We start from the raw sequence: 17,304 nt of genomic DNA on the forward strand, positions 1-17,304 counted from the left end.
ATCATTATTCAAATGTTTGTGGAGTATAAATTTTTTTTCCAATAAAACACCAAAAGTAATTTAATATTTTATTATTTATAATAGGTACTTTTTTTAACTGTACAAGATTGCTGTCTGACTTTAGGTTTTTAGTGTACACATGAAACAGGATCAGTTGTGCTTGGCTTGGCAACTGCAGATAATTAAATCTTGAAAATGGATCCCACACTTCAATCAAATATAAGAACTGAGCAATCCTAAGCACAACTGAGCAGAGCTAATATGACGTGCCAACCATAGTCGATCCTTAAAATTCTTATATCAGGTTAACTTTCATTTTAAAATATGGAAAATAAACCTCATATACTTCAAGGCCTATAATTGCTGGAGTGGTCATATATTAGAAACTTTAAATGCCTCACAATGGTCGTGCCATGGTGATGATAAGAACTTGCAATCTGATCATCAGGGTGAGAAGAGTTTGCAATCTGACCATCATAAGCCAAAAGAGCATGCTTTTAAAAGCCATTAAAACTATACTTTAATGGTACCATTTGAAAATCATAAATATATTCCTAATACAATTAAAAAAATCTTATGATAAACACTTTCAATGCAATATTTATATCAATGGCACACCACAGCTGGGCATTCATTACAGCATATATTCAATCGGCCAAAAGCATCATGTACCAGGATGCAAAAGGAGTACAATTGACGGTCAGATTAGACATGGGAGCCTCTGAAACTCTAATCTTAATATGCAGCAACATGTAATCTTTCACTGCCCAATCAATCGTACTAATAGTTTTCCTGCTACGAAGCCTGTGATAAGTTTTTGACTGTTACAATTATCCCTGAAATTTTTCTGCTAAGCCATTAGAGATCTCTAAAACTACTGTTGACTGACAGCCTTTGTAGTTTAGCTACCCAAGTCTAATCTTTTCCGTTACTGTGACGGTAAACAAAAGAAATTTACAAATGACATAGAAATTCTTCCCTACTTTATAAAAAGAAACTTAAATAGATAATATACATTATTATCACATGGCCAATCATGGTCAAGCATAAGATGGGACTGGACTTTTCTCAGATGTGATGCAGACTCTTTATAACAAAAATGGTTAAGTGAATTATGAATGCTCACCGTTCCATGTATGACCATGTTAGCTCAAAAATCAACTCTTAACTCTGGTGATTACTCGCATAATCTGTTATCGTCCTTGTCAGATGTTGGTAAAAACAGGTTGTAAACCATGATACACAAGAACATGCATCAATATACTGTACAACACTTAACTAGTTATCAATTTCATATATTAATGATAAGCTTTATAAACATATTCTCTCTCCTTCACTTTGGTGAGCAGATTAACTGTTGGAGCGCAATATTCCTCACAAAATATGACTTAGTGAGAAGGCATGAAACCTTTCTAACCACTTTGTGAACCTAAAGTGTTCAGGAGTTAATAAAATTTCTAACATTCATCTTTGCAATATAAGATGGGGAGGAGTTACCTACAGGAAATAAATAAATGGGAATGGCATTACGATGTGCAACTGATATACCAATTAACATGTGAAATCAAGTTTGAAAATTAACAAGACTTATTTTCAATTTCATAACTTGTGAATGAATGAGGTCCCAAACAGTTTTAACTGTCTTGTATAATAGCCTGAGATGGGCCCCGTGTGATTCAAAATGCAAAAATGCAAGAAAATGGACTTCTAATCAGGGGACTTATTTTTTTTTTCCCTTTAGCAATATAATCATACTGTCAATTCAGACTACCTTCAAAATGTAGTACAACTTGACAACTGAGAAGTACCTTAAACAGACTAAAATTCTGAAATTAAATGAAAAATTGAGACCCTCAACAATAATTTTAACCCAGGAATGTCGTAATCTTCAAATCCAATGGAGAAAAGTGAGCTACCAGTAGCTGGGTATCGTAACTTACACTAGCATCACAATGTTTCACCTGGAAAAAAAATTTAATAGGTTTAATTTTATATTTACTCTTGAAAAACCACTGTGCACAATTTTTTAACAAGTAAAGCCACCTAAAAATTAAAACTAAACCTTGCATTAATAATTAAAAAAAGTAATAATGAGCTTTTTAGTAACAATAAACATTGGTGCATCTCTTATAATTAAAGCAACACAACACTAACAATTTTTCTAAATTAAATATTCATCTAACAATCCTTCCATTTCTAGATACGTCCTCTTCAAATAACGCATAAAGTATATATTTACACTTATCTATCCAAAAAATTATGTACTGTACATACTCTAGAATAATATACTGTGAACAACATAAGGTCAAACAATATGTTAAATTCATAAAAATTACCCTATACTGTATACTGACGGATCCTAATCTTCCTCTAGTGTAGGATTTGCTGTAACATCGTCTGATAAGAAAACATTAAGTTTCCTTTAATGAATAATGCACCTGTTTCACGGCAACTGTCTGCAATAGGTCAGCAGTCACGATTATTTATTGAAACCATAATACTACAAAATGTCTAATCCTCATTTACCTAATGGTGCTTTAAAGTTTTCAAAACTATTAAGTCTATAAATCCTGTTGCTTCACCAAATTAATATTTTGCAAATGTTGCTAGAAAAAAAAATCAAATACCTGTAGTGAACTTAACCCTTTTACCCCCAAAGGACGTACTGGTACATTTCACAAAACTCATCCCTTTACCCCCATGGACGTACCGGTACGTCCTTGCAAAAAAATGCTATAAAATTTTTTTTTTCATATTTTTTATATTTTTTTGAAAAAATTCAGGCATTTTCCAAGAGAATGAGACCAACCTGACCTCTCTATGACAAAAACTAAGGCTGTTAGAGCAATTTAAAAAATATATACTGCAAAATGTGCTGGGGAAAAAATAACCCCTTGGGGGTTAAGGGTTGGAAATTTCCAAAGAGCCTGGGTTAATATTTCAACTACTGCACTAATTTTGAGGATTTTTTTATAGAACGATTACATTTTACAATAGAACAATCAGAATTGCAATAAAGCTTCTCTAAGTATGAATTTTTCTAGTTATGGGGAGGAAAAACAAACCGACTGCACAAGCATAAATAAATTATAAAAGATAGGAAAGAGAAATTTGTGGTTTTTTCTTTCTGAACAGATTCTGTATAATAGGGTTTATATTTTTCCCAATTTTAGATAGATAATCTTATGAAAATTATGAAAGAAAACGATAGTACGATAAAAAAAAAAAAATACAGCGCACAAAAACGATTTTACTCTATTAATACTCGGGAACACGTGTGTTGTGTTGACTAAGGCTCTAGCACTACAGTAGGAGGGGCCTATTTTTTGCAATTTTTTTTATTCATGAATAATTGTAATAAAAAAAAAAACTTTGACGATACGTCCTACGGGGGTCACGACTGAAAATGTCAGGGATGTCCATTGGTTGTCAAGGAGTTCATGAATAGCCAACACGACCCAATCCCAGATTACAATTTAAAAAAAAAAATAAAAAATAAATTGAGATTGTCCAGTTAAAGTAGATATTGCAAACAAATCTTGAAAGGGAAATTGTTAAAATCTTAAAATATATTCAACTTGACCAATCAATACATTGTGTATTAAATAAAATAAAGTCTCAAGGCCCAATCCTATGTAAGTCCTAAACAGAAGTAGGCATGTGTCATGGAGAGAGCCAAAAAAAAAGAGAAATATATAGGAAATATCAATATTAAATTTGTTTTCTCTATTAAAGTATAACCAAACCACTCACAGAAGTGGCAAAAAACCATCAAATGCAGCAAAAGAAGAAAGTATTATCAATAAGCTAAAATTAGATTAAAAACCAGACCCCCCTTAGCCATGACTGTAAGTATTCATTATTATGAATTAATATTATCATGTTTTTATTTTTACTTTAACTAAAAAGAAATAAATATTGCCGAGATACATATCTCCCCATAATACCTAGACCTGACAAAGCTAATTATATATATATATATATATATATATATATATATATATATATATATATATATATATATATATATATACACACACACACATATATACTGTGTGTATGTGGGTATATATAAATAAATAATATATATATATATATATATATATATATATATATATATATATATATATACATATATATTGTACGCAATCATACACAAATCAAACCAAAAACACTTTAGGGCATACAGTAACCTGGACATAAATTATTTAAAAAAGAAAAGAAAAAAAAATACATACAATTCATACAGTACTTCCAATTACAGTTATCATTATTAAAAGATGGCACACTGTTCAACTATTAATGGTATTTGTTTTTGTTAATTGGCTCAATTCTCCTATTAGGCACTTCACAAGCAGTGGGTAATATTCATAGGTCAGGAAACATGAATGTCACTAAGTTGGAAAAACAATTTTCCATGTTAACCATTAAATTCATAATAAGAGAGATTCTAAACAGATACCTTACCTGTATTTTAGGTGATCACTTGCAACAGCCAGAAGCACCCTGTGTTGGTGGAGCTTCCACCCTGATGCCAGGAGGAGACCCAGTCGCAGTACTATCACTCTTTGGCAGTTTCTTCGCTGGAATAACAAATTATGTACTGTTAGACTTGATTGCTTTCATAACATTTAATTTGGTGACAACCATTAGATATCAATTATAAGATGTTTTAAATTTTTCATTTATTGCCCATTACTATACTTTTCTTTTCTGCTAATAGCTACTGGGCATAGAAAACCTAGAAGACAATTACAGAAAAAGTAGCTACAATTGCAGCATGAAAACCATGGTAAATGTACATTTTTTTGTACTGCTGGCAATGAAAACCAAAACCTGCTAAAAACATAAAAATTCAATTATTCCTAAGAGCAAAAGTATGTAAAAATCTTACCTATTGCCAAAAATATGTCATTTACGTTCATGGCTGTCTTGGCAGAGGTTTCCATAAATAACAACGAATTTTCTTCTGCATATGTCTGAGCTTCCTCATATTCTACCATCCTTTTCGTGGCTAAATCTGCTTTATTCCCAGCTAAGGCAATCACAATGTTAGGAGAAGCCTGTCGCTGAAGTTCTTTGACCCAAGTTTTGGCCCGACCAAATGTGTCCTACAAACAAAAAGAAGACTATAAAAGCAAACTTTTAGATACTGTGTTTATAAATAACCAACTCTTGTTATCCGCGCATTTGGTATTCACAAATTTCTTATGTGAAAATACTAAATATCACACCAAATTTCTCAACTGGAAAAAAAAAAAAAAGCTAAACGACAAGTAAAACATGATATTTAGAGTTACGAATCACCAAATACAGCATAATGTTAAGAAGCACCAGTCAAAAATTGAAATTTAACATTAGAAATCGGTAAATAATACTTGACTAAAAATCACAAAAGAAAAAGTGTCAAAACAAGAAATTCAGTTACAAATCGCCAAATACAGTGTCATTGAAAAGTGCTAGTCAAAGTGTTAAAATTTAGCATCAGAAATCACACAATACTATGCAGTAATGTACAGTATTAAAAATCACCAAAAATAAGAGCAATTAAAAATCTGAAAATAATATTGTATGAGTTAGGAAATTATATCAACGATGCTCTGTTAATTACCCGGAATACGAGACCATTCTCAATACTGTAGTCTAGTAATTAGCCAACAACAAAATGAAAACAACAACAATCAGTAATTGCTGTTCCTAAAAAAATCAAAAAATGCCTAAATGGAGCTTGATTAACATCAAATACCTTGTTTTGTTGTTAGACTTCTTTCAAAACATATACAGTATATCATGTCAGCTAAAACTAGTGATCAGCTGACAAAATCTAATGTCATTTTAAGCAGTATAAATATGATTTGTTTCATATTCAGCTAACACTTCAAGAAACAGATTTTTGTTTCTTCAGCTATAGGGAAGGAGACAGAGTGAGAGAGAAAATTAGCTGATGAAATTGAATGCCATGTTTTTGTTTAGATTTCTCTACACCAACATGAATCCACGAATTGATAAACAATAATTCACGTTCTTGTGATGTTAATTTCACTCCTAAAAACTCAGGGTTATTAAATATAATAATGCATAGTTACCACAGTTACCCATTTCAGATAAAATACACTTCAATTAATTCATTAAAAAATGAATAAGTTGGAGACTCAGGGTAGACAGACTTCCATATATTTTTATAGAGAAAAAATTTTCTATCCACGATTTTGGTATACGCAGCCGTTTTCATAAATTAATTAAACATAGATAATGAGAGTTGACTCTACCTATTTGCAGTAATTTTTCTACTTATTTCTTATATATCTAATGAAGGATTAACCACAATTACACTGTTCCTTTCCACTTAAAACATACTCTGAAAATAAAATTCAAAATGGGATAAAACAAAAATGTACAGAAAAGATACATTAAATGTGTCTTATTGTGAATTAAATAAAAAATCTAAGAAATATAATTATACTCTTGCCCTCAAGTCTTAATGATTATTTGACAGACACACTGTACCAAAGACCGATATGCATGAAAAGTAATCTTTCTTGACAGAAGGGCAACGTGAGAGATGTTACATTATTTTAAAATTTATTTTTGAAGTTTATTCCTGATTTGAAACCATTGACAGCTTTTTAAATTCTTACATTGTGGATACCTCAAGTGAAGGGTTTCAAGAATAGCAAATCATGCAATTATTATCCATAAAGTTTATCTACCATCTTTGGACAAGACATTATCAAAATCTGAACACCCAACATACCTTGAAATCTAGGCTGTTTACTCAGACCACATAACCAGGATAATTTATATAAGAAGATTACTGTAAACTTTAGAACAAGGCTATTATCATTATTATTATCATTATTATTATTATTACAAGCTAAGCTATAACCCTAGTTGGAAAAGCAAGATCCTACAAGCCCAAGGGTTCCAAATGGGAAAAAAAATAGGCTAGTAAGGAAAGGAAACAAGGCTATAAACAAACTACAGAAGTAAAAAACAGTAAAAAAAAAAAAAATTTAAGTACAGGAACTAAATCAAAATAGATTTCATAAATAAACTATAAAAACTTAAAAAAAAACAAGAGGAAGGGAAATAAGATAGAAAAGAGTGCCCAAGTGTACCCTCAAGCAAGAGAACTCTAATCCAAGATAGTGGAAGGCCATGGTACAGAGGCTATGGCACTATCCAAGAAGAGAACAATGGTTTGACTTTGGAGTGTCCTCCTAGAAGATGCTTACCACAGTAAAGTCTCTTCTACCCTTACCAAGAGGAAAGTAGTCACTGAACAATTACATTGGAGTAGTTAACCCCTTGAGCGAAGAAAAATACTGGTAATATCAGCGTCACCAGGTGTATGAGGAGAGAGGAGAATGTGGAAAGAATAGGTCAGACTATTTAGTGTATGTGTAAACAAAGACAAAATGAATCGTAACCAGAGAGGGGGATCCAATGAAGTACTGTCTGGCCAGTTAAAGTACTCAATAACTCTCCAACGGTAGTCTCTCAAATGATAGGCATCAAACTTCTGTCTGAATAATTAATATGATTAGTGTAGTGTACTATGCATAGCTCATACAAAGATAATTCTTTATAAGGGAGATCACAAAACTAATTGAAAGCTTCTCTATTAGAAACAAGGGTGATCCATCCAAGTTCAATTATGTTGCAAATAAAGTATACTGTATCTTTATTTTTCCAGATAAGTTGAACAGGTTAAAAACTAACATCCTTTAATAGAAATACGCTTTCAGTATAGTTGGAACTTGGCTGTTGAAATTTACAATGTGTCTGTAATTACTAGCAAGTGGGGAGGAAGTCCTGCCCCCACCCCCGCCAACACAATTAGTAGTAACTTTGACCTTAAACCCAGGATTTGGGGGTGGTTGAGGCGCGACGTGTAACATAAAGGACTCAGGTTTGTATAGTTGAAAAAAAAATTTTAATTATTGAAAAATTGTGATTTGTACCTATACGAATACAAAACCATCATCATTCAAGGGGCAATACCGACTTACCGACTACCTTTGGCTTAGATTTTTGGATTATTGCATTTTTGGCTACAAAAATGTCCTATACTTTGTTTCAAATAGTTTTATAATGGAAACTATTTAATTCATAGGTATTCGTGAAAATGCCTTATACTGTACACTTATGCAAGAGCGTCAGATTACGTAAGCAACCGTTTTCTTAAAAATTTCCAGGGAAAGACCATTTACTTTTGGATCCCACATAATTATAACAGTTTCTTTGATTTTCCAAGAATTATATTACCCACTTTCTCGTACATTATATGGCACCCATAAATAACGGTTTACAGTACGTCTGTCTCAGGTATGTTCTTATTTCTCTACTTGCTTATATGTTTACAACTTTTATGTTATGATTACTGTATGTTAAATGGAGCAGCAATATTTTTTGGAGGGAAGGGGTTCATCACTGCCCAGTAAATAACCCTGGCATATGATAAATTTGGCCTTATCATCACCAGTGGTGAAGAAAATTACCTCTTAAAAGGACATACAGTACTTATAAATACTGTACTAAAGTCTATGCAATAACTCTCGGTTAGGTTAGGTTAGGTTAACAACAAGAAGTTGCAGCCCAATACCGACTGATATTTGGCATTCAAATATGAATAGATGGGAATATTATAGCCTGCATTCTGTACACTCGCTTTTAGCAAAAACAAAACACTTCCATATAAAAATATGGAAGTAACAACCACGGTAAACTATCATGGGGTTCCCAATTGCTGTAAATGATCGTAGGGATCCCGATTGCAAGTTTCCTGATGGCAGCGCTTGGCAATCTGACGGGAAACGCTTGGCAATCTGACGGGAAATACCAATCATGAAGAAAAAGCGCAAGGTGACATGTCTTGCAGGGAGTTGATGAAAGATGGAGGGGCAGGGCACAAGGAAATATTCTCTCGTGAAGACAAGATCTTGCAGCCCATACAAGCGATAAGAACGGTCATGGGTGTCTTTTTCACTGTATTGTGTAATGAAAGAGCAGGAATGAAGCAGCTACCGGGGGGGGGGGGGGGTCTGTGACCAGAAAGTCACTGAAGAATATAATTGAAGTGTCTGATTATGCAGCATAAAGCACAGTGAACACCTAAGCCTCATACAAAAACATTCTCAAGGAAGTAAGCATTTCTGATAAGTATACTCTTGCATCGAGTACAAGGCAAGAATGTACTAGGCATCCTACTCACCAGGATTGGTGAGGGGCCTTTTCTCCCAGTCGAGAGAATAAGAGCTTGATCTGATACAAGACCAAGAAATAGGAACAGGCATGTTACCACTTATATCACAAAACCCTCAGTGATGGGTGCAATCTTGGTACCTACCATTCCTCTCGATACCTACCATATCCCGTTTTCAGAACTTATCGGGGGTACGCTGCTGAAGGCACTGCATTCGGTACGACTGACCACGGTTGCTAAACAGCATGTGCCGGTATATGTTCCTGAAGGGACAATTCTTAGTACTCTTCTTTTCCCTATCTCTCAAAAGCAAGAGGGGTATCTCCTCTTCCTGGAAGAGACCTCTCCCATTTATTCTTGACAGCAGTCTGATTACTTGTTCTTGTGAGAGAAGATCACAGCTAGCCAGCGTGGGAACACCTGTACCATATACCGATAAGTATTCACAGGGAATTAACGTTCCAGGTACATATGCTTTTGACTAACGAAATGTGCTGGTGAATGTAGAATTATCAATGAAGTTTCTAGCCTTACTAAAAGGCAAACGAACACACTCAAAAGGTGAGCTTAGAGGTGAAGGTATGCATAAACAGTAGAGGGTGCACTCTAGGATGCACAAGAATATGTGAGGGCTTGCTCAAGTGGGAGCGCAAGCACAAGAGAGAGGTTGTGGATGCATGCTACTATGGAGAGCACTGCTTGGGAAACAAACAGGTAAAGGATCATGTGCACGAACAGATGAGGCAGCAAGCATGCAAAAGTTGTCGTCTTCTCTTTGTCCTCAGTGAAGGATGTCACAGGGATTCACACAAGGAGAGAAATTATAGGAGTCACATATTCAAAATCAGCAGTACCAGCCAAACTCGGTTGAGTCCCTTGTCAGGCTGGGAGGAACGTAGAGAGGAGAGGTCCCCTTTTCTGTTTCATTTGTTTGATGTCGGCTACCCCCCAAAATTGGGGAAGTGCCTTGGTATATGTATGTATGTATATACAAAACTCCTCTCGATCAGTCTTCTAGGAATTCTTCGTCAATAAAGAGGAAAAGACAAAGTTCTCCCATCCCGACCAGATGTTTGTGAAGAAATTAAGGCGAGGCAGAAGTGGAAGACGAATTTGGAGTTTTCCTTCTAGTGTGGCTTCCAGGTAGACTGACAACAGTTCAAATGAAAAGATATCCTGGGAACTCCATTAAAAGACAGTGCTGCCAGAAGATAAATCTCCAGCACTTCTCCAGATATGGGATGACGACTAGTAAAATAAGACCAGCAGACACTCCTTTCCAATTTCTATGGAATAAACAGCAAGAGAGTTTGTGTCAAATATCTCTCACACAATGAGCTCCAAACAATGCTTATCTAAAAGAAAAAACAAGAAACTAAAACTGTCAGTTGATGACGCTGGGAATACGTCTGCACTATCTAGCGACTGAACACAAAGTGGCTACTCAGTGTGCTGATGGGAGGGGGCATTCCCTGTAAACCACCAGTAATTACCAACACCTTGTTAAAACTTTTAACAGTAGAGTTCCAGTTAATCTGAAAGCATACTCCTATGTAAAGGATGACGGTTTGTATTAGTGAAGGAACAACTTGGTTTTCCAAAAGTAAACAATATTCACACAACCCATACAGGATATTAGTTTTCCCCTCCTCAAAAGATAACTAGCTTTAGTTTACCATAGGCAAACTTTGCAAGCACACTACCTGTACAAGATGGAAAAACAAATACTCAACTAGTTATAAACACTATTGGTAAATAAAGATGGCTAAATGAAAATTTATCTCATACTAAAGATTTTGGAATCACAGGGAAATTTCAGGAAAGTACTCACTTGATTAGTTATATCATAAACGACAATGGCTGCCTGTGCACCTCGGTAGTACATTGGAGCTAGACTGTGATATCGTTCTTGGCCAGCTGTGTCCCATATTTCAAATTTTACCGTAGTATCGTCCAAACATACTGTTTGAGTCAAGAAAGCCGCTGAAACAAAAAAAAATTTTTTTTTAAATATTCTTGTTCGAGTTAAGAAAGCTGCTAAAAGACAATAAAAGAGTACCTAGAAAGATAATCGAATGGTGAGTATTTTCAAGAACTTCCAATGTAAATTGCTCAGCATAAAAGGTACATTAAATGTCTCCGTCATCATCATCTCCCACGCCTATGATGCAAATTTTTTTTATAACTGCCAATCATTCTGAACACAAAAAATTATAATGATTACAAAAATCACAAGAGTAGAGGAAAAATGGCTTTAATTTAGACTGGGTATTCACTTTCAGCCTTACGCAAATGAACGTGAAATTTTCATGATCTCATAACAATACACAAAACATTTAGAATTTAATTTGTAGTTTTCCCGAATCCTTTAAAGTGGGTATATGTATATAGCAGCCAGGAACGACCATTGAATCATCAATAGTTTGTTAATGACAAGTGGAGCAAGGAGGAGGCTCCACCCATCAACCTGTCACAAAAAGGTTTCTACTGTCCTTAGGCCTAGGACTGAGAGGGTTGGTTGGTGCGTGTTGGACTGCTCACCTGCAACTGGTACCACAGCAGTAGCAGTTTCACTGGGTTCCCACTCTGCTTGATGGACCATGAAGAGCACGAAAGAGGAAGCTGGGTAAAAATTTTCATCTTCACCCGCCCTATAAAGTCAGTGTTGGGTCCAGGCTCAGACTGTTTACCGGCATATCCAATCCCAGGAGAAAACAGTCACATCAGGCTCACAAACGTTCAACCATCCACATAGGTACCAGCCGAAGGAGGAGAGCCAATATTCCCTCAAAAAAAAGGGATTGCAGTTTCATGAAACCCAGGGCCTTAATCCTCTATCACAATCAGGTTCAGGTCGAGGCTTCGCCTTTGCATCGGTGCCTCGTGTCTTTTAGTTTTGTGTTATTTTCACTGGTTTTTCCTTTTTCACCCACATTTGTTGTAGTACACTTTCCTTATTCTTATTCTCATTCTCATTCTCAATAGGAATGACGACGGTGGAGCACTGTTCACTCTCACATGGAATACGGAACTACCTGACCAAAGCCTAAGGTAATGATCAGCAGGCGAATTTTGACACTAGCTCCCAAAAGAGAAGAGCACACGCTAGAATTCCAAAAGGACTTTTTGTGAGAGGTCTCCCGTGCGACTACTAATGCTTATTCTTCCTCCCAAGAAGTGTGTCTAAAAAAGAGAATAGGAGGGGGAAGGAGTTGGAATGGGATGAAGAAGAGAAAACAAACTCACTTTTATCCACCTGCCAACAGTTCTTCCTGAGAGACAGGCCCTTCCTCCTATATCACAATAGGATTACAGTAATAAAAGATAGGAGCACTGCTCACATGGTATATGGAACCACCAGACCAGAGCCTTAGGTAATGATCAGGAGGCAAGTTCTGACATTCCACAACAGAAGAGCACGTGCTAGAATTCCAAAACGACTTTTTGCAAGAGGTCTCCTGTGCGACTACAAATGTTGCTTCTTTCTCCAAAGAAGTGTCTGAAAAAGAAAATAGGAGGGAGAAAGAGCTAGTAAGGGATGAAGAAGAGAGAGCAAACTCCCTTTTCTTTGCTTGCCAACAGTTCTTCCTTACTACCATGAGTGGTTTCTTCAGTTCCTACTGACCAAGAACAAGTCTGATACCTCCGAATTTTTAATTCAAGACAAGGAAAAATTCTAAGTCAAATATCTTTCCCGGCTATTCTTCCTTTGATTGGGTATGAGATCACAACCTCCTCAAAGTACCCTTATTTTCATCATGGAAAAACTATCAAGGTCATTCAAATGGAAAATGTTAAACACTTAAAAGGGAAACCTGAGGAGCAAAGAGAGATGCTTTCAGAATGACTAAAGTATTTCATGCACTGTAAAGTCCCACTGGTCACCAAGCTCATGAAAGCCGAGTATGGAAAAAACCTCCAACTGAATGGGGCCTGACAAATACCAATTCATCTAAGAAGAGTAAAGGAGAGGAATGAAGAAGGTTGTACAAGACTTGGATTGTTACTTCCAACTTCTTCCTCCTAATATCTACTTTTTTCTACTTGTGAGGGCATGAATGGGAGGAGCAGGGGTCCAGCTCCTGGAGGAGAACGCTACTGGGAGTCATTGCTGAGATTTGGAGTGGGTAAAGATCTTCCTCACACCCAAGCCAAATAGCATGACTGCAGTCTCCCTTGAAAGTCCAGCCATTGATGGATACTACAAAAGGTATGAAGTACTGACAAAGCATCCCCTCCCACCACCACATCATCACCCTCTCCAGAGATAGTCAAGGAGTCCATTTAAGCATCGAATCAAATATGACCTATTCGGATATAATTTGTATTTTTCCTAACCATTCAAACCTTTAGCTATCTATTAGGGGTATTACTTTTGGCAAAGATGAAAGGACGAGCCATTAAAATTTAGTGAGGGTTAACTACCCATCCCACTACTCGCACACCTGTGAATGAGCTCACTTTGCTTGGAGGTAGGACTTCAAGGGGGATAGAGCTGGCGGGTAAGTTCGTATAAATAGCTAAAGGTTTGTATCATAAGGAAAAATACAAATTATCTCCAAATTTGTCATTTGTTCTGTAACTAGAATACAAACCTACGCTATTTATTAGGGGTGACTCACCCATTAGGAGGGTGAATGTTCCTGCCAAACTGGGTTTTTGGCTACCCAGGGGCTCCTTTTTTTAATAGGTAGGTACTAAAAAATAAGGAGTCCCTGCACCTCGCTAAACCTTGCTATGCAAGTTCCACAGCCTATGCAAGCCGTGTGTTGAGATAAGCAGTGTGACTATCAAAGTAAAACCTATTCCGAGTCTTTGTAGGAAAAACTGTTGTAACCAAGAATTTCCCAATACCACCTCGGCAGGGTATGGGGACGCAACAGTGCTGACATAATATTAGGTACACAAGGAAGCATAGTTTACCTGCAGTGGTATGACGTTAGCTTGTGCTGAGAACCCAGGCTGCTGCTTTCCCCAAGAGAGAGAGGATGAAGAAAAGAATGAGAGTCAGTCATACCTTTCTCACACACAGATTGAAACCGGGTAACAATACCGTCACCCTTCTGCTACTTGTCCAATAAGGAGCTAGAGGTATTATACCAGCTGTTGTGCAACCAACACAGGGGCGATAGAGAACGTATCGAGCCTCCTGTAGGTCACGTCTTGCAGGTAGTGGGCTGCAAACATATTTTGACGTTTCCACACCCCAGCCTGTAAAACCTGCATCATTGAGAAGGTTCTTTTGAAGGCCAGGGACGTAGCTACGCCCCTGACGTTGTGGGCTCTGGCGATATGAAGGAGAAAGATCTGGTTTCAGGGCAATGTCTATGACCCTGCAAATCCAAGCAAAGATGGTATTCTTGGTGACCCTCCTCATTCCTCCCTATGCTTATGAAAAGTGAAGGCAACCAGGGATGGGCTGCTGCTGTTCTTTAGAGGAAACTCCTCAAACTTTTCACTGGACAGAGTAAGAGATGATCAGGGTTGTCTGTTACAGAGCGGAGACTCGAAATCCGGAAGGAGTCGAATGGGGGATCTGCCACCCTTGGATTCTGAGTCTTAGCAACAAACTCAGGGATCAAGCGGAACGTTAATTCTCCCCATCCCCTTGAATGGGCGATGTCACATGAGCGACCATGAAGTTCACCGACTCGCTTGGCCGAGGCCAAAGCTAGTAGGATCTGTTGCCTGCCGTAATGGTTCATAGGGGGGTCTCAGAGACCTGAGAACACGTTCCAAGGGGGACGTCTAACTTCAGACTGAGGACAGAAGTTCATAACTAGGTACGAGTAAGGAAAGTTCTAGCGATGAGACAATGTCCATTCCATTCAGCCTAAGGTCGAGACTTAAGGTTGAGCGATAGCCTTTAACCGCCAAGACTGAAAGGTGCATTTCTTCACAAAAATACACGAACTCTGCTATTGCTGGAATAGTGGCATCGAGAGCAGAGATACCCCTTCCACGACACCAACCATAGAGGACGTTCCACTTTGCTTGGTAGACTGCTGCTGATAACATCGGCTGTATCCAGACATCCTGCTCGCAACTTGTTGCGAAAATTCTCTCTGAGTGAGGAGATGCTGGAAAGCCTCCAGGGGAGAAGTCATAGCAAACTACGGCCTTGTGGAAGATGTTAGCATGTAGTTGTCCGAGTAGATCATGTCGGGGAGGGAGTTCTCTTGGAGACTCCGTCAGGAGTTGCAGAAGGTCTGGAAACCATTCCATATGATGCCATAGAGTTATGAGAGGTTGACCGATGTTCTGGCCTTATTGAGCACCCACCTCATCAGACAGAACAGGGGAAAGGTGTAAACGTCAATGTTGTTGGAATGCATCTTGCCAGAGCGCCTTGGGGGTCTGGGACTAGGGAGCAATACAACAGAAGCCTGAAGTTCAGGGCCATTGCGAAGAGATCCATAGTTGGAAAACCCCACAAGTAAGAACTTTGTTGGCCACTAGATGATCCAAAGACCACTCGCTATTCACTATCTAAGATGCTCTGCTCAGGTTGTTGGCGAGCAAATTCCTCTTGCCTGGAATGAAGCATGCCAATAGTGGTATCGAGTGAACCTCGGCCCTCTCAGCATCTCTACTGCTGGATGGGATAGGGGCTGCGAAAAAGTACCACCTTGATTGTTGAAGTAAGCCACTACCGTGGTGTTGTCGCTCATCACCACAGAGTGGCCCGCCAGGAACTGATGGAACTGTTGAAGGGCCAGAAACATGGGCCTTCATCTCTAGGAGATTTATGTGAAGGTATTTTTCTGACTCTAACCAGAGGCCTGCGGTCGTGTGGTGAAGCACATGGGCCCCCAACCCTTTTTTTTTTTTAAGTATCTGAGAACAGCATAAAATCTGGGGGGAGGACAAAAAGATCTACGCCCTTACGCAGATTCTTGTCTGACACCCACCATTCGAGGTTCGCCTGTTCCGCTGTTCCCATGGTGATCAGGGTATCCGGGGAGTCAAAGGCTTGATTCACCTGGACTTGAGCCGCCACAAGAGAGATTGAATCCTAAGGCTGCCGTTGGGGATTAGATGGGCCAGAGATGATGTGCCCGAGGAGACGTAGCCACGTTTAGGCTGGAAGTTTCTCTCGTATGAGAAAGTCTTGCGACCTTTCTCAGCCTCATTATCCTGTCATCTCATCTGAAGGGAAGGCTTTGAGGAGATTGGTGTCTAAAATCATACTTAGGTATACCAGTCTTTGGGTAGGAAGCAGGGAGGACTTTTTGAGAATTACCTGTACCATGATCCCCAGATATTGGCAAAGTCTCAGAAGTTTGTCTCGGTGTTGAAGAGGGGATGACACCGAGTCTGCTAGGGTTAGCCAGTCTTCCAGATAATGGAGGAGATGGATGCCGACCCTGTGTGCCCAAGATGACACCAGGGCGAATACTCTGGTGAAAACTTATAGTGCTGTGGAAAGATCAAAGCACAGCACCTTGAACTGTTATTTCCTATTGTCTAGGCTGAATCTTAAGTAATTATTTGAAGACGGATGGATTGGGATGTGGAAGTACATGTCCTTTAGGTCCAGTGTGCACATGAAGTCCTGTGGTCTTACTGCTTGTTTGACTGTGTCTGCTGTCTCCATGCTGAACGGAGTTTATTTGACAAACTCGTTCAGAGCTAAGAGGTTGATGAATTGTCTGCAGCCTCCAGATGACTTTTTCACAAGAAAGAGTCGACTGAAGAAGCCTGGGGACTTGTTGAGGACCTCCTAGAGAGCGCCCTTCTCCAACATGGTCTGGTCTTTTGCCAGGGGGCTAGCCCCTTTGCTGATCCTATCAAAAAGGAGTCTATCAACACTGGATTCCTGATCAAGGGAGGGAGAGGACATGAATGGGATGCGATACCCTGAGCGAATCATGGACTGTCCAGGGTTCGGCCCAGAGTTGCTTCCACTGTTCCAGCAACTTTGCAGGCATCCCCCTACTGGTGGACAAGTGGGGAAATTACCTATAGTAGTCTTTACAGCCGTGACCCCTTCCTCGAAGATATTATCCTCCCCTGGAGAACTTTGTGCCTTTCCTATTCTTAGTCGGAAAGGACTTCTCAGACACTGTCTGCTTCGCTGTCGTCTTACTCATCAAGGT

The 17,304-nt window shown here is 38.2% G+C and overlaps 1 protein-coding gene across 2 annotated transcripts in view; it reads right to left on the reverse strand.

The window, feature by feature from the left end:
* Positions 1-55: 55 nt before the first annotated feature.
* Positions 56-17,304, reverse strand: part of Rab5 (RAS oncogene family member Rab5) — a 49,648-nt gene continuing 32,399 nt past the window's right edge. For both annotated transcript variants that reach the window (XM_068366351.1, XM_068366350.1), the window contains exons 3-6: positions 11,037-11,188; positions 4,895-5,111; positions 4,468-4,583; positions 56-1,961 (exon numbers count right to left, since the gene is read on the reverse strand). In XM_068366351.1, coding sequence (XP_068222452.1) covers positions 4,483-4,583; positions 4,895-5,111; positions 11,037-11,188 — 470 coding nt within the window. In that variant the 3' untranslated portion in view covers positions 56-1,961; positions 4,468-4,482. The remainder of the gene's footprint in view (positions 1,962-4,467; positions 4,584-4,894; positions 5,112-11,036; positions 11,189-17,304) is intronic.

The sequence above is a fragment of the Palaemon carinicauda genome, chromosome 44 (assembly GCF_036898095.1).
Source record: "Palaemon carinicauda isolate YSFRI2023 chromosome 44, ASM3689809v2, whole genome shotgun sequence".
NCBI classification, from domain to species: domain Eukaryota; kingdom Metazoa; phylum Arthropoda; class Malacostraca; order Decapoda; family Palaemonidae; genus Palaemon; species Palaemon carinicauda.